Genomic DNA, 25,441 nt, shown 5'->3' with positions numbered 1-25,441 from the left:
GCAGCCCCGCCATTAGGAGCCCGACACGCGGCAGGCGCTAGGACCCCGCGGCGGCCGGCAGGGCGGAAGTCGGCGGCGCTAGGACCCCGCGGCGGCCGGGATACACCTGTGCCCGGCGGCGGTGGCGTTTCCCCGCTGCCTCCCCCGCGCCCGAGCCCGGGCAGGTGAAGGGCCTGGCCCCGCCCCCGAGCCGGGCTGGGCCACCTGGCGCGTCCCGGCTGCTGCAGCCGCGTCCCGGGGCTCGGAACCTCCCCGCCCAGGTGAGTCCGGCTCCCGGCGGGCGCGGGATCCCCCGGGTGGGGGTGTCGGCTCCCGGGGGGCTATGGTGGGGGGGGCGGGATCCCCCCGGGTGAGGGTGTCGGCTCCCTGGAGGGGGCGGTATCCCCCGGGTGGGGGTGTCGGCTCCCTGGGGGAAAGGGGGGCTATGGTGGGGGGGCGGTATCCCCCCGGGTGGGGGTGTCGGCTCCCGGGGGGGCGCGGGATCCCCCGGGATGGGGGTGTCGGTTCCCTGGGGGAAGGGGGTGTCTCTGGGGGTACTAGAGGGGGTGGTATCCCCTGGGTGAGGGTGTTGGCTCCTTGGAGGAAGGGGGTGTCTCAGGTGGGGGGTGTTTTGAGTGGGGGTGTCGCCTCCCTGGAGGAGGGGGTGGTATCCCCCTGGGTGGGGGTGTTGCCTCCCTGGAGGAAGAGGGGGTGTCTCTGGTGGGAGTGGGGGTGTTGGAGGGGATGGTATCCCCCAGCTGTGGGGGATAGTATCCCCCATGGGTGGGGTGTCAGCTCCCTGGAGGAAGGGGGGGATCACTGATGGGAGTGGTATCCCTCTGCTGTGGGGGTGTCGGTACCCTGGAGGAAGCAGGGGACTCTGTCTGGGGTGGGGGGTGATGGGGAGACTCGTTGGGAGAGTGGGCAGCGCTCTGGATGGAAGTATCCCCTTGGCTGTGGGGTGTGGTATCCCCCACCCCCCAGCTAGGGATGGGGGTGTATCCCTGGAGGAAATGGTGAGGGTCTCTGGCTGAGGTGTGGGGTGCTGGGGGGGCAGATGGGGCTCTGTATGGTGACTGCCCTCTGGCTGTGGGGAGTTGTATCCCCCCAGCTAGAGATTGGGGGGATTCCTGAAGAAGGGGGGGTGTTGGGAGGAGAGAGACAGGCAGGTCCCCGGCTGGGTAGAGGGTAATGAAGATTTTGCTGAGGGACAGACAGGGCTTGGGGTGATGTCCCCGTGTTTGTGGGGTGTGGTATCCCCCAGCTATGGGTGGAAGTGGCTCACTGGAGGGAAGGGGAGGAGGTGTTGGTGGGGCAAATAGGTTTGTGGCAGGGGTGGGCACCTCCTTTGGGGACAGGGCACCTCCTGTGGCTGGGGGGAACAGACGGCTCTGGCTGGGGTAGGGGGCACTGGAGGGGCTGTAGTCTCTTGGTTATGTGGAAGGGTTTCCCCACTCAGTTAGGGGTGGCTATGGTGACCTGGAGAGAAGAGTGGTATTGGGGGGCAGCAATTCTCACGTTGGTGACAGAGGGGGGCTCTCTCCGGTTTGGGGAAAGATTGGGGACCGGCAAGTCCCTGGCTGGACGGGGTGTCGCGTGCCCCTAATTGTCCTGTATGATGAGTTCAGTTCTGCCCGCAACTTCTACTGGGGTATGGAAGAGAGCCAAGCAAGGTAGGGGCCGCACTGACTAGTGTGCTGTGAGGTTAGATCTCCCTATTCCGACGGGTCAAGGACTCTCTTCATGGGGGGGCTTTAGGCTGCCTCTCCCCAGCCTGGCCTGCTTTTCTCCCTGAACATTCAGTTTCCGCCAACAGCTTCTCCCAGGTGGAGCCTCTGGAGGGGTGTGATGGGTTCCCATGGCTGCACCCTCCCTGCTCCTAACCAGGCTGCTGTTGGCACTCCAGGGGATGCGGATGTGCATTTGGAGCCAGGAGGTGGAAGGCACCAAGCACACCTGTGAATGCTGGCTAGATTTGGGGAGTACTCGGTGCTAAAGTTTGATGTATCATTATACTCCTGATGTTGCCAACCTCTCATTAAAAAATCACAACTGGCTTAAAAATCGTTAGAATTTTTTTAATTAAACAATATTTCTTGCGTTCTTTTATTTGGTTTCTGAGCCCTTTGGGTGCACTCTGGTTACCTTTCCAGGTTTTCTCTGCAAGATGGACGGCTATTTTTTAATTCCTTTCTATTATTTTAATGAAAACTCAGGTTTTTCACCGTGACTCCAGGTGCTGAGGCTTTAAGAATAACACTAAATAGTGTAAAAAGCGACAGAGTGTCCTGTGGCACCTTATAGACTAACAGACGTATTGGAGCATAAGCTTTTGTGGGTGAATACTCACGTTGTCACATGTCTGTTAGTCTATAAGGTGCCACAGGACTGTCATTTTTTTACAGATCCCCCTCTGATACTAAATAGTGTGACACTTGCAGTATAATCATGAGGTGTAGCAATGCAGAACTCACAATATATGAAATGTGTGGAGTATCTGTAGAATAACAAAACAGCCATTGTATGCAATAGTCCCACAAGTTCACCTTTATTTATCTTCTTACAATTATAATTAGAGCATTCAAAGGGGGCAGAATAGATTTGATAGGCTAACAAACTAATTACTAGATAACTGTACCTGACTATGTTGTACAGGGAGGGACAGACCTAGTTTTTAAAGAAACAGGGGAAAGACTCAGTTCCCCCCCTAAAAGTAGCCAAGTACATTGCTGTTGTGCAATCCCTAAGCTGGTGTGAACATCATGGCAGTTATGAATGACCCCTGTCTAGGTCTGCCGAGTTCCTTTGTGATTTCACGCTGTCTTCTAAAGAGGCACAGAATAAGCTTGTCCATGCCTAGACTCTGAAAGCTGGAAAGTACAGCTATGATCAGCTAGTCTGCCTTTGAACTTCAGCCAGTGATTTCTGCAGTGGACGAAATTATTCTTTGCCTATTAACATAAGTGAATGCTATTGAGCCTAGTAATTTGTGGTTGAACTTGAGCATATATTTAGACCAACACCCAGTCTTGATTTTTAAAGACTCTGAGTGATGACTAATTTGGTATTTCCCTTAATAACTGTCCCAGTGGCTAATTAACTCTAGCTATTAAATGTTGCCTCTCACCCAGGCATCTTCAGCTCTAGGTTTTTTTATATTAACACTCAGTGCAAGATCAGTTTTTCTGCTGCAAATGGGCACATGGATCTGTACTCACATAGATTTTGGCCTACCATATCCATCCAGGGCATGACTCCTTCATGGCTCCCTAGGCCAATATCACACCCTCATCAGGACGTTAAATGAAACCCAGTATTAGTACAGTGTTAGGGGGAAGACTTTGAAATGCGCACACATTCAGGAAATCCATAATGAAGTGTCAAATGCAGACCGGGTGGAAGCAGTTGCAATTTAGTTAAGTTCAAACAAAGTTGCACCTGCTTACACCTAGCTTGAAATTAGTTGAAGATTCCAAGAGCTCGAGTTTGGTCTTCATGGCAGTGACCAACAGGTGGATGTTTTTAGTTCCTTGACAGGATTTTTTTGTTTGTTTGTTTTTAACAGCCTCTCTTCCTAGTCCTCTGTGGTTACTAACAACCCTGTACTGTCAAAAGACTTCAAACTCCTCATCTTGTTGGAAGTTATCAGTTTGGTCTTTTGTGTTACTATCCTTTACAGACCTTCTAATTAATTTTATAGTTTTGTTAGTTTTTTGTCCTGAATCAAAATGGTGATACCAGTACAATAGTAATAATAGAAAAATATATGTATTATTTATTCTTAGTCTTTCTGATTGTGTTTTCATTCAGCACCAAGCATACTATCAGCACTTGGCTTTTCCAGGTACTTATTTCCTGTCAAATACAAAGCCAAATGGAAACTCTCCCGCTGAGTTAAATGGACATTAATTTTTTACCTTAGTGAGCATGGTGGGAAGTGTGTGGAGAGAGAGTTTCTCTTGGAAAATATATGGCTATGATGTCTCTCCCTGCGTGTAGCCTAACCCAGGCTAATCTGATGTCACTTTCTTTTATGGGACAATGTGTGGTCAGTGAGTTAAACCAGAAGACACTTGAACACCTGAGCTGAGGAATGTGACCCTTCCTTAGGGAGACTGAGTGGAATAAGATTTAGATACAGAACTGCTGTCCAGGAAAATAACTGAGGGGAGATGGCCTATGGAATAGTGCAGGGCACAAAGGAAAGTGGTGATGCTAAGTAAAGGTGTAATGGTGTTCAGGATGAGATGCAGTGATGGATTTGCTTTCTAGGGGTTAGTATTTGTGTCATTGATGAGAGAGACATCCCGTGTACCTGTCGAACCTCAGTTACCTATATGGATTATCCAGTCTGCTTCCTGCAGTAACTGGACGTGCTTTTGGGTGGCTAGTACATCCCTGAGCCTTCTCCCCCTGCCTTGGTGTCATGACTAGAACTCAGTGTTTTCTCCAGTGTTTTGGAATTGCCAGAATGAAAGATTCTTGTGTGATCTATGGGAATTCCATTGAAAAGCAGCAAGACATACAGAATGAAAATACTTGAAATTAGCAGCTGGTGGTCATGGCTTAGTTGGGCTAAATGACCAATATGTGAGGGTCTATAGTTATAAAATTAAAAACTACAGTTCAACCCTTCATGGTTGTGAGAAGCCCTCCAAATGTAACCCCGATTCAGTGTTTTTTCCACCATCTGCATTCAGATAACTCCAGTGCATCTGCTTCTGTTCATAGCTCCCTATTCAGTAAAGCAGTTCAGCACATGCTTAGCTTTAAGCACACCAGTAATCCAGTCCCTGCTCAGCAAAACACTTAAAGCCTCATTGACTTCAGTAGGATTTAAGCATGTGCTTAAAATTAAAAGCATGTTCAAGTGTCTTGTTGAATAGAGATTGAATAATACTCCTGGGCTTTGCTGAATTGGGGCCACAGAGAGAGAGAGGATGATTAGACTCACCTAGAACTCAGCTGACTTTTGACTTCTGTTCTTGGCATAGCTGTGAGTTTCCTATGTGACCTTGGGCACATGGCTAATAAAACTTCCTTTCCTTAAGGGTTGTTGAGTGGATTGACCTTTGAGCTCAGATGCTGCAGTGGCAAATGCTCTAGGAAAGCCAATACATGAGAATAAATAACTTTCTCAAGCTGCGGGAGAGGGAAATTGAAACTAGTCCTTCTTTGAGATCAACCTCCGGCTAGTCGATGGGAAAACTTATTTTTGAGCCCTCTAATGCATTTGGTAACAATACACCTTGGAAAATGGGAAAATCACTTGGGTCTAAACAACTCTGCCCAGTCTTGGTTTATCTAAAGAACCTCCAGGGGTAGGAAAGAAGGATCTCCTGTACTTAATAATACAATACCTGTTCCAGCTCAAGGAGAGATGCAAAATGACAATTAATTCACACAGGAGTGTCTTTGTATTAAAGTGATCACACACTTTGCATTGTAACAGTGTCCTGGTGGCATTTGTTTCCTCAAGTAAATATCGTAGTTATGTGTGCTGCTAATCTCTGCACTACTGTGCAAATATGTAAGTGGATAAAACTGGCTGCTGCCTGCATGCCACGTAGAATAGAAGGCTGTGGTGTTTGCTTTTTTGGGGGTGGGGGTGTCATTTCGGGGAAAGTAGAACCATTTTCTTTTCTTGCAAGGTGTCTAGTGCGTCTTTGCTTCAGCTGGTTCGGAAATATTGCAAGAATAGGCTCTATCATACTGTTTCCACCTCCGGCTTCAATGAGGAAGTTCAGAGATTACACATGCTAGTGTCTCACACACAGTATGTGACTGTCTCGCTGGATGCCTGAGCTTCAAAAGCTAACGTTCTGGTCAGTCATTATTTCATCTGAATCTCGTTGCCTGTCCCTAGCATAGTAGCTTCTGAAGTGCAATGAAGACACAAAGAACATTTGGGTTTAAAAACTTGTGTATGACAAATGCGAAGTGCTCAATACACGAGTAAGTAGGTCTTGGGAAATGTCATGGTCTGTGTTATACAGAAGGTTAGATCATTAGATTATCACACGGTCCTCTCAGGCCTTCATCTCTCTTAGTCCAGTTTAACCAGCACATGAAACCAGAGGAGCTAAGAGGGTGGGGTGTGGTGTTTTGGTTTTTTGGGGGTTTTGTTTGGTTTTGGTTTTGTTTGTGGAGGATGTGGGAAGTAAGTGCTTGGTGCCGAAAGTATGAATTAAGTAGAGAGAAGTGTAAATGAAGTTATAGCTGTAAAATCCACCCTGGCAAATCAAACTCACTCTCTCTGTGTGCTCCAGGTTTAGTCGTAATGACTCAGCTCTTGTAGAGAGTTGAAGATGTCATTTTATTTCAGACAGGATATGAGCTGTCTGTTACTCTGCCACTAGTAGTAACTGGCCGGCTGCTTTTTCAGGCTGAAATGTCTGTCAAACAGGTTGGTTGTGTGTGTCTTTTGTTGGATTATAAAATCAACAAGCCACTGCATTTATTAATACTCTGGTTATGATCCATCTGAAACAGAGAAAAATGACTTCCTGTTTGGCATGGGTGGAGCAGGTATTTCATTTTGACCAAATATCAGTGCGGTGGGTTTTTGTTGCTTAGACGAGATCTCACTGCTAAGGTAAGACGAGGAGTATCTAACTCCTTCTCATGTCCCAAGAAGTGTGGTTTTGACAGGAGCAGCGGTGGGTGGTCGGGGGGGGGAGATTGTGATACATTGCAAAAAATTAACTAGTAAAAATTCATATTATATAGGCACTTTTGAAAATGTTGCTCATGGTCTAAATCTAATTTGAGGGTATTTAGGAGCCTAAATCCCATTAAGTTTCAATGTAATTTTAGGCTCCTAACGACCAGATTTTTAAAGGTACATAGGTGCCTAAAGATGCTGATAAGTACCTAAAGGGATTTTCCGAAGCACCTAGGCTCCCAAATCCCACTAGGTACCTATATACCTTGTACAAAAATCTGGCCATAAGTGCTTAAGTCACTTAAACGCTTTTGAAGATGTTACCCTATAGCAACAATATTCTGGATTTTAAACGGGAAGTGGATTTTTTAAATTTTTTTTTTAATAATTCCTCAAGTTGGGACCAATAATGTCATTTCCCCCCCCCTCCCCCTCCGGGAATCTGGCCATAAAATTTTTGCTGGAAAAATCAGTCTTGTAATCTTCTGGTAGAAGAGTTTCTCTGATTTCACAGCCCTCTGCTTTTGCTGAGAGAAACAAATCTGATTTTCATAGCAGCAGGAAGGATTCAGTATGGATTGTATCTTAAGTCTTCATTATTGCAAGACTGAATTTACCAGCCCAGTGCTCCTGGGAGTAATGCTTCTGCCAACAACTTGGTCTTTTAGCAACAAACTCTTCTCAGCCATGTATAAGCTTTGTAAGGTGCAGGTTATAAGGAGAAAATAACTACGGCATGAGGCAAAGCTCTGAGCTGCTATGGAGCTCATTGAGCTTTATGAAAGCCAACACTTCTGATTATGTTTCAAGTGCAGTCCCAAGTGTGTGAACCCAAAACCGTCTTAAAATGCCTCTGCTTTTTAGCATAGTGACTGCAGAGGTTCTTTTGTTTGCTTCAGGTGAAGTTTGCCAAAAAATCCGGTTCATGCAGTTTGCTGACGTGGCTGTTGAGGCAAACCCTTCAGTGGATGGCGTTTCAGGGTGGCAAGAAATCTCTCTTAAATCCTGGTTTCTTTTGTCAGCTTCCTGGGCTAACAGGAAAAACTACTGGTGTGTGCCTGCACCATTGAAAACTCCATTCTGCCGTCAAAGTGGAGACACTGCTGTGGGTTACAGCACAGACAGGTAGTATAAACATTAGGTGCAGGAAGAAGCAAGGGATGGAACCGTGGTCTCCCAAGTCATAGGCTAGCATCCAAACCACTGGACCATCCTTTCTCACTAGTCCTGACTCGCCTGGCTCTGCCCTTCAGATCGTTCCACAAAGTTCATACTTATTGAGAGCTTTGGAGGGGACGGTGTTTGATTGGAGCTGACGTTCGGACAGGGACATGGAGAATTGTTGAAGGATGGGATTTTTGGAGAAGGAGGAGTTAGCCGTTGTATTTTTGCTTGATTGCCTGTCTCAGAATTATGTCAGACTGCTACAGTCTTGAGGTGCCCTTTAAGAAAATTCCAAATTTTTTTTGAGAGTCCCACAAAAGTGACCAAAACAGACAGCCCTGCTGAACTTTGCTGCCTCATATGTGGCCCATGGGCCATGTTCATAGAATCATAGAAATATAGACCTGGAAGGGACCTCAGTAGATCGTCTAATCCAGTCCCTTGCACTGAGGCAGGACTAAGGTTTATCTAGATCATCCCTGACAGGTGTTTGTCTAACCTGTTCTTAAACACCTCCAGTGACTGAGATTCCATATCATCCCTAGGGAATTTGTTCTAGTGCATTTACAGTTAGGAAGTTTTTCCTAATGTTTAATCTAAATCTCCCTTGCTGCAGTTTAAACCCATCACTTCTTGTCCTGTCCTAAATAGATATGGAGACCAATTTATCACCCTCCTCTTCATAACAACCTTTTAAGAACTTGAAGACCGTTATAATTTCCCCGCTCCAGTCTTCTCTTCTCCAGACTAAACAAACCTAATTTTTTTCAATCTTTCCTCGTAGGTCGTGTTTTCTAAACCTTTAATCATTTTTGTTGCTCTCCTCTGGACTTTCTCCAGTTTGCCCACATCTTTCCTGAAGTGTGTTGCTCTGAATAGGACACACATACTCCAGTTGCGGCCTTATCAGTGCTGAGTAGAGTGGAAGAACTATCTCTCGTGTCTTGCTTACAACACTCCTGCTAATACATCCCAGAATGATGGTTTCTTTTTTTTTTCTTTTTTTTTTTTGCAACGGTATTCCACTGTTGGCTCATCTTTAGTTTGTAATCGACTATATCCCCAGATCCTTTTCTGCAGTACTCCTTCCTAGGCAGTCAATTCCCATTTTGTGGTTGTGCAGTTGGTTATTCCTTAAGTGTAATGCTTTGCATTTGTCCATGTCGAATTTCATTCTATTTAATTCCGACCATTTCTCCAGTTTTTCAAGATCATTCTGAATTCTAATCCTGTCCTCCAAAGCACTTGCAACCCCTCCCAGCTCGGTTTCACCCAGAAACATAAGTAGTGTATTCTGTATGCCGTTATCATGTTGAGCATAACAGTAACACACAGATTATTTTGATTCTGTGAGGCCACGGAATTGGAGAAATGGCTTGGAAGTGGCTTATCAGTAGAGAGGAAAAGCTTCCCATTGGTATTTTAACAAGGAGAGAATCCCTTGAAACTGCCCAGTGTCACTCATTAGTGGAGGCAGCACCCATCTAGAGGCATATTCAGCATCAATTTTATTATTTATTTGCATTATTGTAGCATCTACGAGCCCCAGTGGTGCTAGGCGCTGGACAAACACAGGACAGAAAGACTGTCTCTGCCCCCAACGAACTTACAATCAGACTCAAGAATCCAGACCTGTCTGGGTGTTCTCTCTCAGGATTCCCAGATTCTTGAACTTGCTCCGTCCACAATGACGAGCCAAATTAGGTGATCTTTCAGGCACACTGCAAAAGATCTCTGCTTTGAGAGGGCTTCTGGAAAGGGCTGAGGATTTGCTATAACAATGAAGAGGCTGAAAGGAGTTTTTGTTGGTGGCTGGTTGACTGAGTTCCTGTGGAATGATTGTTTTAATGCTGCTGTTACTTCATTCTATTATATAGTGAATGTCTTAGGGGGCCTAGAGCCCTGGAGAGGTGTCTTGTATCATTTTAAATCTAAATAAAGTCAGTAGGGAGATTAAAATAAAATATTTAGATTTACCTTTGCATTAACATAAATGGGTATTTGCCAGCTTTAAATCTGTCAAGGCTCATAGCACCAAATTTCAGTCCCAGGATTGTTCTTTCTGCACAGCGCGTACGCTTGAAAGTCAATGTCGGGATGGCCGCAGGCTTGCTTACAGCTCTCCTGCTAAGGTTTCCTTGATCCCACAGTCTTCCTTGTAGCTAAAAGTAATGACCTCTACATCCCTGGGACATAGATTGGATTTTCCCTTGCCTTTAGAGATGCAGCCACTTCTCTCTTGGCACATAAAACCTCACGCAGCCAAGAAAACAGGAACGCTAGAGATAACCTTCAGCCCTCTGAGCTAATAGCAGGTGTCTCATTCCACTTCAGGACATTAAGCACTAGCATCTGTGTAATTACTCAAGCTAAAAAAAGACTAAAATATCTGGAAATCTAAGGTGAGTAGAAAGTGGTAGAATCTGGTGAATGATGCTCTCAAAAAGTGTATAGGTTCCTGTTGATCTTAAGTACTTATCAGGGTCCCATTTCCATAGTATGTGAGCACCTCATAATCTTTAATGTTTATCCTCATATCCCCATGAGGCAGGACAGTACTATTATCCCCATTGTACAGATGGGGAAAACAGAGAGACAGAAATTAAGTGACATGCCCAAGGTTACAAAGCATGCCCATGGCAGAGCCTGGAATTGACCCTGAATCTCCAGAGTCCTAGGTTAGTGCTCTAACCCCTGAACTGTCCTGCCAGTGCCAGAAATATACTCGTTTACCTAAATTGTGTGTGTGTGTGTGTGTGTGTGTGTGTGTGTGTGTGTAAAGTTTGACACTCCCTTCTGGATTGAAGTAAAGCACATATCACATTCCTCTGAATGCCCATCACTCCTGACCTACAGATACACCTGTCTCAAAAGTTCAAATGAATCCATGATGCAAATAGACCCAACTCCTGGTGAAAGCACCAGGAATCCTGTGTGTTCAGGCTGAGGTTGAATTTTGCCCTACTGGTTGTGTAGCAATAAGTTCTACTAAGACCGCCAAACTAATATAGCCAGCCTTATGTCCCATGGTAGGTAATGATCTGATGCAACTAATCGAACTGCGACTACCTAACTATTTAACTAACCTAGAATTTAAGTTGTGTGTGTCAGCTAGCCTCCATACGTGTAACTTTATTCCAATCTCCATAGCTTCTTTCAATCCTCCCTCATCTTTGTTGTAGTGGGAAATAAATATCCTGGATCTATAGTACCTAATAAAACAATGTGTATATTATATAGTATTGCACATCTTCCATAAATGGGTCTGAAAAAACAAAATCTTCAGTTGCCTTGAGGCCAGCATGAAATTAGTTTTGATCTTTATCCATGACTCTTAGATCTGGGGAAAACTGAGATCTGGGGAAGACTGAGAGGGGACATAACAGTTTTCAAGTATGTAGAAAGTTGTTACAAGGAGGAAGAAAAATTGTTTTTCTTAACCTCTGAGGATAGGACAAGAAGCAATGGGCTTAAATTGCAGCAAGGGAGGTTTAGACTGGACATTAGGAAAAACTTCCTAACTGTCAGGGTGGCTAAACACTGGAATCAATTGTCTAGGGAGGTTGTGGAATCTCCATCATTGGAGATTTTTAGGAGGAAGTTAGACAAACTCCTGTCAGGGATGGTCTAGATAATTAGTCCTGCTACGAGTGCAGGGGACAAGACTAGATGACCTCTTGAGGTTTCCTTCCAGTTCTATGATCAAGCAAAATATTATCTGTTGGATAGGTCTTCAAACCTGGTGGCGAGATTCAAAAAAGTTTGGATAAAGTTTTGTTGTTTTGCATTTTTAATATTTACTGCAGCTGCTGTTTTAGGTACAGGACTGGACACGAAATTGCTAAAATACTCCAAGATGGGCTGTTGTCATGATATATCCAGCATGATCAGAAGCAGAAAATACTGGAAAATCTCACAGGAACAAACTCATGAGATTTCAGCCCAGCTTTGCAGACTCCCAAGAGATTTGGATAGTCCAGAGAAACAACCAAAATCTCCACATGTAGAATGTCTCCTTGATATTGGAGCTAATATTCCACACTGGAGCTGGCTGAATATTTTCCAACAGAACATTTTTTCGTTCGGAAAATGCCAATTAGTGAAAAGTGAAACAGTCTGTGAGAACTTGTTGATTTTGTGTGGTTTAAAAAAAATCAAAACATAGCATTTTGATAACATTTTGATTTTACATTTGAAATGAAAAGTAGTTTTAAAATGAATGTTCTATTCTAAATTACAATATCACTTTTTAAAGTCAAATTGAAACAAAATATTTCAATTGACTTGAAGCTATTTTTTTTCCCCAAAAAAAATTTCATTTGGCTGGAAATTTCTAAATTCATTGTTTTGTTCTGATTGGGAATGAAAACACATTTGAAAATTAGTAGAATTGCCCAGGAAATGGAAGGTCCTGTTCCCCCACTGACTTCCCCTTACACACTCTGCCAGTGGATCACAATAATTCCAAGGAGTCATGTCTTCTCTCTTACATCTCAAATGAAATGATCTATTCACATTGTACCTAGAATGAATTCCATCTGCTAGGTTCTTTATCAGTGGCACATTAGTGAGGTAAGCATGAGTTTATAGTAAATAGAGTTCATACATATTTCTTTGTTTCCCCCAGGTTAGGAACAAGACATCAGATAGCCATGGAATAGCCCAAGAATGTAAAGCCCTGAAATGCACATAGCTCTAATTTAGCGGGGACTTTGGAAGCATCCCTGAAGATGAGGCTATTCCGACGAAATTATGGCCCATTGAAGCTGGCTTTGGTGGGTGTGGTCTTTGTGATCTTCCTCTTCATAATACAGAAGGATGTCGGGAATGGGGACCACACCGAGGAGCCCTGGCTGAAAAACATTGTCGAGAGGAAAGACCAAGTGATTGACATGATGATGGGGGCAGTAAATAACATTCGCGACTCGATGCCAAAGCTACAGATCCGGGCTCCGGTTCAGCAAGAGGTACCTTTGCAGAGCAGCAAGTCCTGCCTTCCAGGCTACTATACCCCAGCTGAACTGAAACCACTGATGGAACGACCGCCCCAAGACCCCAACAGCCCAGGAGCTGAGGGCAAAGCTTTTAAAAAGGACCAGTGGACACCGCAGGAGACCAAGGAGAAGGAACGCGGCTATGAGAAGCACTGCTTCAATGCCTTTGCCAGCGACCAGATCTCTCTCCAAAGGGCGCTGGGACCTGACAGCCGACCTCCAGAGTAAGAACTCCCCCTTCCTCTTCTCATGCCTGTTGTAAATAGCAGCACAAAAATCAGTACTGTAGGAGAGATGGGATCTGTAAACCCGAGTCTTGGACTGAGGCCACGTCTACACACGCAAGTTGCACCAATATAACTTAAATCTGTGTTTTCAACCCCTGTAAACCTTAATTTGGGTTCATCATAAGTCTGTTCCTAACTGATATAAGTTAAACTAAAATGAGAATGGCCATGTGGCCCTTTACTTTAAGGCGATTTAACTAAATCGCCTTAAAGTAACACCTGAAAGTTGCACTGGTTTCAACTGATGGAGACCAGCTGTAAGATCCAGTGGAGAGGGGGGAAGGCTTTCTCGTTGCTATCCTCTCCAGATCCTGATTCTGCACTGCGTTGCATTTTATCATTTATATTTGTGCACAATGAATGTGAAAAATGTTACACCCATTTTGCCCAGGTGTAAATGACGACCCAAGTGCAAGGCAAGGGAGAGTTTCTTTTCTCAAAGCAAGCCAGAGGAATTAACCTCACATCTTCCAATTTAAGAGCATGGAAGATGTGTGGACTGCATTGAAAAGTCTGACGCCCATCTTGGCAGTCTGAGTGTTCTCTGCATTACAGCAGTGACCCAGTAGTGTTTTCTGAAGGTCTCTAAGCAGTGCTTCAGAAAACTCACTCTTTATCTAGCATCTTTCCTTTCTTAGGCCATCGCTAGGGTTTTTACTGTAGCTGTTACAGGGTCCAGGCAGCTAGTTTGTATTTCATTGACATTTCATTTGCTTTTCAGTTTTGATTTCAGGTGCAGCCTAGCATTCCTTCCTTCTTAGGTAATCAATCACAAACGCCACCAAAATGTTTTTCTGAAAAAGGGTTTTTTGTTAAACCAACCTATGTAGAATTTGTGCCATTCCTTTCGCAGACAGGTGCATCTGTACTTCTCATTTGAAATCTGAAGTTGCTACTGCAAGCCGTAAATATTGGCCGGGGTAGATGAGGTTCTGAATGGAGACACATCCCAACTCATGGCATTGTTTCAGAAAAGCTCTATTGTGCATGGGGTGAACTTAGTTACTGAAATAAACTCACCTAGTAGATGCAGAGTCATTGCAACTCCCAGATCTGCAGCTGAGTATCTAGGCTAAATTTCACACTCTGATACATCCAACATCCTCCCATTGACCTGAGTCAGTTGCACATATACACTGGAGGGCAGAGTTCAGCCCATAGGCACCAGTCCAACTTGGTATATGTGAGTAGAGCCAGGTGTGTGAGATTTCCAGGGGCCTGTCTCTATTACAGAAGTTGCACTCATGTAACTAAATCAACTGTACCTGAATTTCAATGAAACGAAAGCGGTTTAATCTAGGTTTAAATCAGTTTAAGTGCATCCGTAGTATATCTAGATTGATCTTTTTCTTTTTTCCATTTGTTACCCCCCGTGCAACTTCTGCAATGTAGACTAGGTCTACGCCCGACAAGCATTAAAGTCAGGGAGAAAGTTGATTGAGCTTAACGACCTTATCTAGGACCGGCCAGTTACTAGTGTGAAATAGTCCCTAGCCATATGATTGCTTGACTGACTTTTATGGATATGATGGTAGGGAATCCTGAGAGACTGTGGCCGTAGTTTGACTGTCAACTCTGATTTGTTGGGACAAAGGGAGATCACAAGAAAACCTCCCTACAGCAGACTTCAAGTGAAAGCCTAGGGCAATAATTCTTTCCTTCTTCCCTCCTCTCCTACCCAACTTTCTCCTGCTGCCCTTTGTTAAAAACCAGCCAACATAAGTCTCCCAGTGCAGATACAGCCCCCCCCTTTAAAGACAGAGAAAAGTCTGCCTACTTCAAAAACACTTAATTCCCTGTTCCCAGACTGCCCTTGGGTTTTATCGATTCTTTTTCCCTTTATTCCTAGGAAGCCCTGCCCTAACTTTTCTTTCTTAGCTGAGTGGAACAGCCCCCTACCTTCCTGCTATGGCTAAAGGAGTCAGATGTGCCAGACTAGGCTTGACCTTCCTGTGGTCTCAGCCAGGCACCCTGAGATGTCAGCCTGCCCCCTTGCCGGGAGGTGGGTTAGGAAAGGCTTTGTAGGGAGGGCATTCAAGAAAATGGCTTTGAATAGTGGTCAGAAGCCCAGACCCGGTTTGCAGACTGTTTCCCCCAGCAGGCAATTATCTTTGGCTAGCAGGTGTGGCTGTGACAATGGAAGGTCGCTGAGTTCTGGCAGGGGGAAGCACAGGAATGGTATTCAGTCAACCGAAAAGGCATAAACCAATTTAAATGAAAGCGTAAAGCGCTCCAGAACCGGACAGAAATCGGCTAGCTGCAGAAATTGGCTCTGCCCCTCAGCTGGAAGGGGCCGTCATTGTTTGATTTCGAGGCCGAAGCAGAACCTGATCTGCCATGTGGAACGCTTCCCCGTTTGATGTGCAGCTGAAGTATGTAGGATGCAAGGGAACCGTTCACACACCCTCCGGCAAGTTCAGAACGGGGCTCGCGTGTGGTCGAATCAAAAGAAGAGGGAGTTGGTTTTGGGTTTGTTTTCTTTCTTTTCATTTTCATGCTAGCCCCAAAGTATTTCAAGACTCACTTTGATGCCACCCTTAGGAACAGCCTATCCCAAATGTCATAGATATTGAACTGGCTGTAGCTGGGAGCTAACTATTTTCTTCTTCCAAAAAGAGTATAATTCTATTTACATATTCTTATACGTATACTATTTACATATGCATTGTATTGCTTGAACAATGAAAGATTTTCAGATGTATAGTAACAGTGCTGAGCATTTGCCACCTGAAAATCAGGCCCTTTTAGAAGGTTTCATCTTAGGCACCCAAAAAGTACTAGACACGTGGGAGGTGGGGTGGTGAGGGCACTTGCCTAGGTCTCAGGAGAGCTGGGTTCTAGTCCCTGCTTTGTCAAAGACTTCCTGTGAGATCTTTGTCAAAGACTTCCTGTGAGATCTTGGGCAAGTCACTTAGTGTGTCTGTACCTCCGTTCCCATCTGTACAGTGGAGTGTTGGCAGGCTAAATAGATTAAAAGACAGAGGTGCTCCAATGCTAAAGTAACAGAGGGTATGGAGGAGTCTAAAATAGATGATCTTAACCTTGGAGGCTACAGCCTGGCTGTCTGAGTGCTTTAGGAACCTGGTTTAAACATATCACTGCTAGGTGAGTTCATTCTTAAGGGGGTTTGTAAACCTTTCCCACCGGAGGAGCAGGATTGGAAACAGGATATAGAGCCGAGCCCATGTTGAGAGCAGATGCAAATGAAATGGGATGGCTGTAGGGCGGCCTACGGGAAGGGAAGGAGTCTCAGTCTATTTGGCAAAAACCGCCGCCATGTTTGTCACTGAATGTTCCCCTCTGGTCGGTTGTGTTGGAGAGGCTGTGAAGTGAGTGAACCACTGAAAAATGAGGTTCCCTCTCGGTCCGGAATGATGCTTTAGTGCAAGCTTCTCCTCCCGCTGCACCCGCTCTGTGACGAAGAAGGACTTGGCTCTCACAAATTTTCAGAGCTCAGTTCCCATTGTGGCTGCTAAGTGGCCTTGCACATTAATGAGAAAAGCTGCCCTTCTATTAATTACTTGTATTGCCGTCATCCCTGGGAGCCCCACTCATGGTCTCTGCCCCCAAAAGCTTGGCAATCTAAGTATAAGGCGTGATGAGAGCTGGATATCGCCTCTGAATGTTGGGATTAAACACCTAGGTAAAGAAATATCAGGAGATGTTCAGCTTGCCACTGGAGAGCATTAATCATGCTGGATTATGCACTGCAAATATGCATGGGAGGATGTCCCGACTGGGTCAGCTGCTGGGAGTGAGTAGGGGAATAGAGTTGGTTGGGAATCTCTTTGATAAAACGATTTTTCATCAGAAAATGCCAATACGTGACACGTGTGTGGTGTGTTGTTGTTTTTTTTCAGAAATGTATCCGTCTTGATGACACTTTGGTTAGGGCACCTAGCTAGGATGTGGGAGACCCAGCTTCAAATCCCTGCCCTGAATCAGGGACTTGGACCTGGGGGAACATGGATCCCTGCTTTGCCTGGTTTAGAGCAGTGATTTGAACCTGGTTGTCCCATATCCCACTGGGTTATCCTGAGGTGGGTCTCCTCTTTTGAGAAACTTAGCAAAAGGTCTCTGTTTTCTCTGGATGCAGAAGGAGAAGGTTTTTGAAATCTTGAATCTTTGCAGGATAGGACAACCTGCCATCTGGGTCCTCTGGATCTAACCACACAGGCTGCTGCTGCTTGAGCTAAAAGATCAGGCCTGCTAGCTTGTAGACCGTAGCAGACCCATAAAGCTGTGAGGTCCAGGCTCTGGAGGGAGACAAAGCCCAGAGCAGCCAGGGCATTACAAACGCCCTCCCTAACTAGGCTCGATTTCTCTCGTAGGTGCATTGATCAGAAGTTCAAGCGCTGCCCGCCGTTGCCCACCACCAGCGTCATCATCGTGTTTCATAACGAGGCCTGGTCCACCTTGCTCCGCACCGTGTACAGCGTCCTGCACTCCTCCCCTGCCATCTTACTGAAGGAGATCATTTTGGTGGACGACGCCAGCACAGATGGTGAGTTAGGGCCTTGGAACTGGTTGTGGGAAGCGCATCCAGGGAGATGCACTGCAGAGTCTCTGGGTGATATGGGGGTCCCCTGCTCCCTCTCCCCAGTACCATTGTAACTTATGTACCTCATCACCGCGCCTCATGGACATTAAGGGATTTAACCCTTGCAGCAGCCCTCTGAGATAGGGAACTGGGGTGCAGAATAGATTAAGTGACTTGCCCAAGGTCACGCGCACAGCCTGTGTCTGAGCCCAATACTGAAACCAGGTCTCTGGAGTTTCAGTGCAGTGCAGCCTCCTTCCTACATGGCAATCTCTTAGCTCCCTGGCTGCTAAAAGGCCCCTTCCCTCCCACTGGAAGGCTGGGGCCTGGTTTCTCAGTTACTCTTTCTGCACATGGGGCAGGGCTTAAGTAGGATTAGCATGAGGGCAAACTCCCTTTATTCCAGGACTGTGCAGGAGCTAACCCAGTTCCTGGTGTAAGCTAGAGCTGCCCTGGGGCTGCTCTAACTTAGGCCCTGGGAAGTAAAGCATATAGAATAGCCATGGTGCATGCACAGTACATGTGCCCCTATATTGGGGGCTGGAAGCAGCATTGGTGTAGAGCTTTTATTAGTTCTACGGGCTCAAGAAGCTGCTTGCACAAAGGATGCTCTTAGTGGGGTTGTTTTACAGCCGCTTAAAAGCCATAGCAGCCCAAAAAGGGATTTTATGGGCCCAATTCCAAGTTACATTAAGAGCTCTAAACTTTTATGCTGGCCTCTAGTTAGTCTCAAGTGGCTTCTGCTTCAGCTTCTGTGATGCACAGCTGGGTGTGAAAATAGTCCACCTGCAACAGGATCCTCAAGAAAAAATAACAATACAGCACAGTCTGTTGCACCAAACTCAAGTGAAACTGGTCATCAAAGGGCTGAAGAGAGCTCAGTCCTAAAAGCCTTTCAGCACAATTGCAAATAGTTCCCATTAAACTGCAAGGACGTTCCCTCGGGGCTACGAGGCTGGAATCTTTGGCCAGTAAAAAGGAAAAAAAATGCATTAAGCTGCTCGGTGCATGGAGCTGACAGTATTAAGGAAATGGGGAGAGTAATATCCGCAGCGATGACTCCAATAATAGTGAGCTAATTTCCACCCAGCAGTAACAAAATTGCTCCCAAGGTGTCAGCTTTTTCCAAGCTGGCCTGCAAAGAGTTGATTCCCAGACAAGACCCAGCCCACCAGAGGCGACTCGGCTAAAATGAGAGCGCTGAAGAGTTCCTAGTGGCTCAGCCAGGGAAAGCTTCCGATAAGGCTCCCTCAGAAGAGCCGCTTCCCACAATGCACGAGGCTCCTGTTCTGCATGTTACTACAACACGCATACACAGCAAGCCTGCTTAAGGCATGCATCCCTGAGGGGACAGGCCTCCCGATCTCCAGTCTCAGCCCTTTAATTCTTTTCTGTAGCTCTTTTCAGGGCTTTGTTGCAACCTAACTTGACCCATCTGTAACAGGCACAGCAGCGTCTGCCTGAGATTGCAGAGAGCCTGAAACAATCGCTCAGAGAGATGTGAACTGCCCCATTCACTTCAGCAGGTGCTAACTTGGGTGATGCGTGAAATATCAACACTGTTAAGTGTTTTACTGCTTGCCAGAGCATGAAAGGAGAGGAAGTATTATATTAGGAAGAGCTCCATAATCTATTGTTTGTTTTGAGCCTTTAACAAGAAGTGCCAGGTTTTGAAGGGGGTTAGTTCCACTTTCCTCAAAGGAAGCTTAGTTCCCAAAGGTCTGTGGAACGCTGGGTTAATTATGGGTGGCATATTCCACTGATGCCGTCTGCTCAGCAATTGGCAAATGAGCTAGGCTCTTTAACGCTCCTCCGAGAAGGAAAGGAGACTTGCAAACTTCATTTTTCTTTTGGGCAGGTGAAATGAATCACAGGTTTCTACCTACGATTGTGGAGGTGGGGGCTAGGGAGTGGAGGTCATGTGTTTGGCCTGGCAATCCTGACCATGCCTTATTTTAGGTTAAATGCCGCTTTCCATTCCCACATGCAAGGGAGGTGCAATTCCAAAGAGTTGGTAACGTTCAGATGATCCCCTTTGTATATGTGGCGGTAGGGTGACCAGATGTCCCAATTTTATAGGGACAGTCCTGATATTTGGGGCTTTTTCTTATCTAGGCTCCTATTACCCCCCACGCCCTGTCCCGATTTTTCACACTTGCTGTCTGGTCACCCTATGTGGCGGATTCCTTGATTCTTGGTAGCGCTGAATCCTGTTGGTGGGTTGTTTTTTTTGTTGTTTGTTTTAAATCTGATCTCTGCACATAACTGTCGCCAAGTAACAAGCTGGGAACCCCTCCCATATCCGTAAACAGAACACATTATGCTTTCCATCCTTGGGAATTACTCACTTGCAAGGCACACTGCCATTTAGCGATCTAAATTCGTTGCAACCAAGGCAAATTAATCACATGGTTCAGCATCAGATCTGCCTGCAGCTTAGATCCCGGAGAAGATCAAGCTTTGACCAAGTGGTGGGGGTGGGGATAAACAAGTATCTTCAGTTTGCGGCAGGTGAATGGGCAGCGGCACGGACCTCTATAGTGGAAGCCAGGGTTGCCACCTTTTTAATTGCTGGTAACTGGACCCCTGAGGCCCCGCCCCTTGCTCCGCCTCTCTTAGGAGTGAGGGATGGGGGCAGGGCCTCTTGTCTTCCCTCCTTGCTCACTGGATCATCTTAGAATCATAGATTATTAGAGTTGGAAGGGACCTCAGGAGATCATCTAGTCCAACCCCCTGCTCAAAGCAGGATCAATCCCCAAATCCTTAAGTGGCCCCCTCAAGGATTGAACTCACAACCCTGGGTTTAGCAGACCAATGCTCAAACCACTGAGCTATGCCTCCCCCCGGGCTGGGCTCCCTTTTCTCCGGGGACAGGAGCTGCTGCAGAGAGGAGGCAGCCCCCGCTGAATAGGGCTGGCGTGGGTTAATGACCCAGTGCCTCCCCTGTCCTGCGGTAACTGGACTCTTGGTGTCCAGTCAGTACATCTGACCAGACACTGCCAGGTCCCCTTTTCGACTGAACTTTCCGGTTAAAAACCAGGCACCTAGCAACCCTAAATGGCACCCGGACACAAGCCAAAAACAGGGCCATCGGGATAAAACCCAGACAGGTGACCACCCTAATTCCCTTTTGAACACCATATAGGGCTGAGGGGTCCTTATTTTGGGATGTGTGTTTATATGAACACCATGTGGACACTGAGTGGAGGGGAAATTTATATTATGATTTGCTTTACTCAGTTTGTGGGATGGCTTTGTCTTTTTGTTTGTATTATGGTAGAACCTAGAAGCTCCAAGAAGCTCCACTATGATAAATGCTCTGTAGACAGACCCTGTGCATCTACACTGCAGTCAAAGGAGGGATGTGATTGTAGCATGTATAAACGTACCCAAGGTAGCTTTAATTGATCTACCTCGCATACCGATAATAGTGAAATCGCGGCTGTACAAGCCTGCCTGGGACCCTGAGTGCATGCTTGCGTAGGCGCCGACTTCCCCTCTTTCACATGGGTCCTCAATCCCCGCTCTGCCCCTGGCCCCGCTCCCCACTCCACCCCTTCCATGAGGCCCCACCTCTTCCCACCCCCATTCCAGCCCCTTCCCCAAATCCCTGCCCTGGCCCCGCCTCCTCCCCTGAGCACGCCACGTTCCCGCTCTCCCACCCCTCCGAGCGTGCTAACACTGCCAAACAGATGTTTGGCGGCAAGCACTGGGAAGTAGGCGGAGGACCAGGGACGCGGCGGCTCCAGGCGGGGGGTGAGGGGAGCTTGGCTGCAGGTGGGTGCAGAGCGCACACTAATTTTTCCCTGTGGGCGCTCCAGCCCCGGAGCAACCATGGCGTCGGCGCCTATGCATGCTTGCATTTCAGCCATTCACTGCTGTTGGTAACAAGATAGCTAGCGCAAGTATGGATACACATGCTGCAGTCGCACCTCTGATAGCCATCAGAAGAGAGAAAACCCTTCCCTGAAGAGCTTATCATTTTAAATGCATAAAAGAAAGGGTGGAGAAACCAAGGCAGGAAGTGACTCGCCCGTGGTCACGCCAGCAGGTCAGTGGCAGGGCCCGAAATAGAACCTAGGTTTGCTGAATGACTCTGTCCAGTGTCCTAGCTGAATGTTACCACCCACATATCCACCAGCAAGCAGGCCGGTTAAGAAGTTTGGCGAGAGGACAGGTATGTGCCGTGTGTGGTGATTCCCACTCGGTGCTCAGAAGAGGTTTACATTTTGCGACAGGGGATGCTCTTTTTGTTGTTGCACTCTTTAGGGAAGTGTTACTGTGCATCATGCAGGAGGTCAGACTAGATGATCATAATGGTCCCGTCTGACCTTAAAGTCTATGAGTCACTCCCTGCAGCAGTAATGGAGCCCTCGCTCTGACAATGCAAACAAAATCAAGTCAGCTGGCTGAAGCATGCCCCCTGCTAATCCAGAGATGTTTCAAGCCTCCAATGACCTCTCTACACTCTTAATTTAATGGGGGGGGAAAACTGGATCTCCCTAAAGACAGACCTGGCATTTGACACTTTAGCACTTGGTTATAAAGCTTCCAACTCATCTTTATCAGATTAAGCGGATCTCATTTCCTGCCCACTACCCAGCCTGTTTAAAAGAGCGCTGTAGACTGTCCTGTGAAATAGACTGTCTCGTGTGCCGTTTTTATGTGCTCTCCAGTTGCTTTGCTAGCTCAGTGGCCTCTGTTGTGCTGGTGTCTTTATGCTGGGGAAAAGGATGCTGATAGGATGGCGGAGGCTTTATTTTCTTTCAGCACCAAGCAGCACTACATTTCCGCCCCTCCCCAACTGCGTCACCCACTTCAGCCTAATTCTGTTGCGGATGGCTTTTACCAGCTGGAGCTTCCTGCATTTTAGCAGCAACTGTTATTCACTACAGGAGCACCAAGTGTCTTCCCCTGGAAAGAGGGGCCCTTGGTGCTAGGTGCTGTACAAAATGTGAAAAAGGCCCTGCCCCACAGAGCTTGTCTAAATAGACTAGTGAAAGTATTGGAGGGAAAACAAAAAGGCACAGAGCGCGGAAGTGACACACAAGCCGGGGAAGGAATCCTGACTGGCAGGCCAACACGCTTTACAAAACATGCTCTAACGTGGATTGTGCTTTCTGTTCTGCCGCCGTTTCCTGTTGTGGCCCGGGTGCTGGAGCCGTGGACTCAGTTGTAACCAGTAACTCGAGTGCCTTTTCCACAGCTGCTTTGCTCTGACGTTTACAGAAGCGCAGACTGCTTCACCACTTCCTGTCGAGAGCCTTGCAGCAGCAGCGGACTCTGTTGTTGCCGCTTACGTGAGCCTGAATGTCCTTAGGTAGCCATGTGCCAGGTTCAGAAGTTAGAGGTGCTGGAAGAGTGTAATTCCCTGCTTTGTTCCATAATATGACCAGATCTGAGATTCCATTTTCACTCCGCAGACGCCTAGATTCTCACTAATCATTTCCTTTCCGCAATCATTGGGGAAAATGGTCCAGCAGTTAGGTCATTAGCCTGAGATTCTAGGATGCCTGGGTTCAGTTCCCTCCTCTGTCACAGGCTGCCTTGTGTGACCTTGGGCAAGTTCCTTATCCCCATTGTACAGATAGGGAAGTGAGGCTAACAGCACTGCCTTGCCTCACACGGGTATTGGGAGAATAAATATATTTCAGATTGCAACGGTGTTTGAGATCTCCTGATGAAAAACACTACATAAAAGACAGGTACTGTTACTATTCTGCGATAATTAAATACATTAAAGGTTATGAGGTACCCAGATTCTACAGGGATAGAGGCCATGTAAATATCTAAGGTAGATATTAGCCCCTGAAATGTTAACTGGGGAATATTTCCTGGCTGCATGTTGAAGAGGCTTGGGTGACCTGATTTTTTTTTTTCTCTCTCTTTCTGTTGGGGATGGGAGTAGCTTTGTGCACCTGCATTGCTTAAACCTGCCTCTCTCAGAGTAAACCAAGATATTTCTTTCTCCTTCATCCCTTTCCTTTCCTTTGCTGAGCTCATCCTCTGTTGCCTTTGTGTCAGGAGGGAAAGCCTAATTCTTCCCCTTTTGTGTACTCAACTCGGAGCCTGGTCTCTGAGCAAGTCGCACTCCCCCCATCCTCTCCCCCCCCCCTCCCGGTGACAATTCATCTGCTTGGTCATGATGAAGTTTTAACTGCGGGTCAAGAGAATTTTTCAGTTGTACCATCGAGTCCCAGACTAATCTCTTCGATGGGAGAAAGCTGGAGAGATTATAGCTGCAGGAAGAGCTCCATAGGTCAGATTGCAGAATGCCTTTCATCACAAGGCCCACTCTCACTTTAACAAATAAAAAAATCCTTTTTTGGAGGGATGGTGTCTTTGTTTTTCCATGTTTAAGCTCAAGCTAGACATGAATCTTAGTGGGGAGGTGGAAGAAAACCAAGGTAATTGTCTTGAGTCAGTGGGCTCTGCAGAAAAGATTCAATTCTTTTTTTTTTCCTGAAGGGGTGGGAAAGAGAGAGTCTCAGCTGAGGGGGGGAAACAACTTTTAAAAGGTTGGAATTTGTCTTGGATTTGTCATGGATCTAGACCTCTCTGTGAGGATCAGACCTAGGCTCAGTCTGGTCAATTAACACGTATTTTGGGGGTTTTCAGACTTCAGGTTGTGTTGATGCAAGTGCTGTGTGTGTCAAGCCCACAGTGTGTTCTGCGTATTTAGAACTATGATACTGCCACATTTTCATGATCAGCAAAGCTAATAAGTTTGCTCTGGGCAAGAAGCGCATGGGGATGAGGTGAGGAGATACCTTAGGGTGGGCAGTCCCTCTCTGGAGAGGCAGTGTTGCTCAGTGGATAGGGGACAGGACTGGGACTCAGAAGACCTGATTTCTATTCATAGAATCTCAGGGTTGGAAGGGACCTCAGGAGGTCATCTAGTCCAACCCCCAAATTCCTGCCTCCGCCACTATGTCTTCATCTGTAAAATGGGAGTATCACTTGCTGCCTTTGCAAAGTGCTTTGAGGTCGGTCAGACCTTCTGAATTATGATCCCGTCTCACTTCCTGTGCATGTGATAAACTCTCCCTTTCAGACTATTTAAAAGACCAACTGGATCTCTACGTGAAGCAGCTGCAGATAGTGAGAGTTGTGCGGCAGCAGGAGAGGAAAGGGTTAATAACTGCACGACTACTCGGCGCCGGGGTGGCGAGCGGAGAGGTGCTTACTTTCCTGGATGCTCACTGTAAGTATAGCCGGGCCTTTCTGCCTTGAGTCAGCTTCGGGACCCCGGGTGTGGCTTTTAGCTGCTTTTGAAAATGTTACTTAGAAAGAACTTACATTTCCCCCAGCTTTTGGGGTTCTTTTCGGTCCAGCCCCGGCCCTAGGCCAAATGGCGCACCAGGCAAGGAGCGTCTTTGGCACACACCCTCCTCCCCCGTTTAACAAAAACTTTTTGTATTGTACTTGTAGCTCATTTCCGTTCTGCAGTCTTAGAAAGTCGTCAAACGTTACGTGTTAAGCATGTTGCATAGACAGGGGTTCAGCAGATACCTTTGTGGCGTCTCATTAAATATGTCCATTATTGGTCGCAACTGACACTTTCCACGTTTTAAAACAGGGATGCTTTCACCGTGACACAATAAAACACGGTTTACAATATCCCAGCTGGGCTCTTGTTTCACTTCCCTTCGTTCTTGTATCTCACTGACTGGCAATGTCTGGCCCCTTACATAGCCGCCTGGGTGTGGCTGACGACATTTAGGAGGTTCGAGGAAAATGTAGTTCTCGGAAAGTCTGGGAGGTTCTACGACGGCACATACGGAATCCCTGAAACATCTTACTTCAAACATTC

The 25,441-nt window shown here is 46.6% G+C and overlaps 1 protein-coding gene across 1 annotated transcript in view; it reads left to right on the top strand.

Moving 5' to 3' along the window:
• Positions 1–108: 108 nt before the first annotated feature.
• GALNT6 (polypeptide N-acetylgalactosaminyltransferase 6) overlaps positions 109–25,441 on the top strand; it is a 40,635-nt gene continuing 15,302 nt past the window's right edge. Inside the window, exons 1-4 of the mRNA XM_044995661.1 lie at positions 109–260; positions 12,435–13,025; positions 17,420–17,592; positions 24,683–24,832. Of these exons, the coding sequence (XP_044851596.1) occupies positions 12,538–13,025; positions 17,420–17,592; positions 24,683–24,832 (811 nt within the window). The 5' untranslated portion in view covers positions 109–260; positions 12,435–12,537. The remainder of the gene's footprint in view (positions 261–12,434; positions 13,026–17,419; positions 17,593–24,682; positions 24,833–25,441) is intronic.

The sequence above is a fragment of the Mauremys mutica genome, chromosome 20 (assembly GCF_020497125.1).
Source record: "Mauremys mutica isolate MM-2020 ecotype Southern chromosome 20, ASM2049712v1, whole genome shotgun sequence".
In the NCBI taxonomy this organism is placed as follows: Eukaryota; Metazoa; Chordata; order Testudines; family Geoemydidae; genus Mauremys; species Mauremys mutica.
This window is presented reverse-complemented; position numbering and strand designations above follow the sequence as displayed.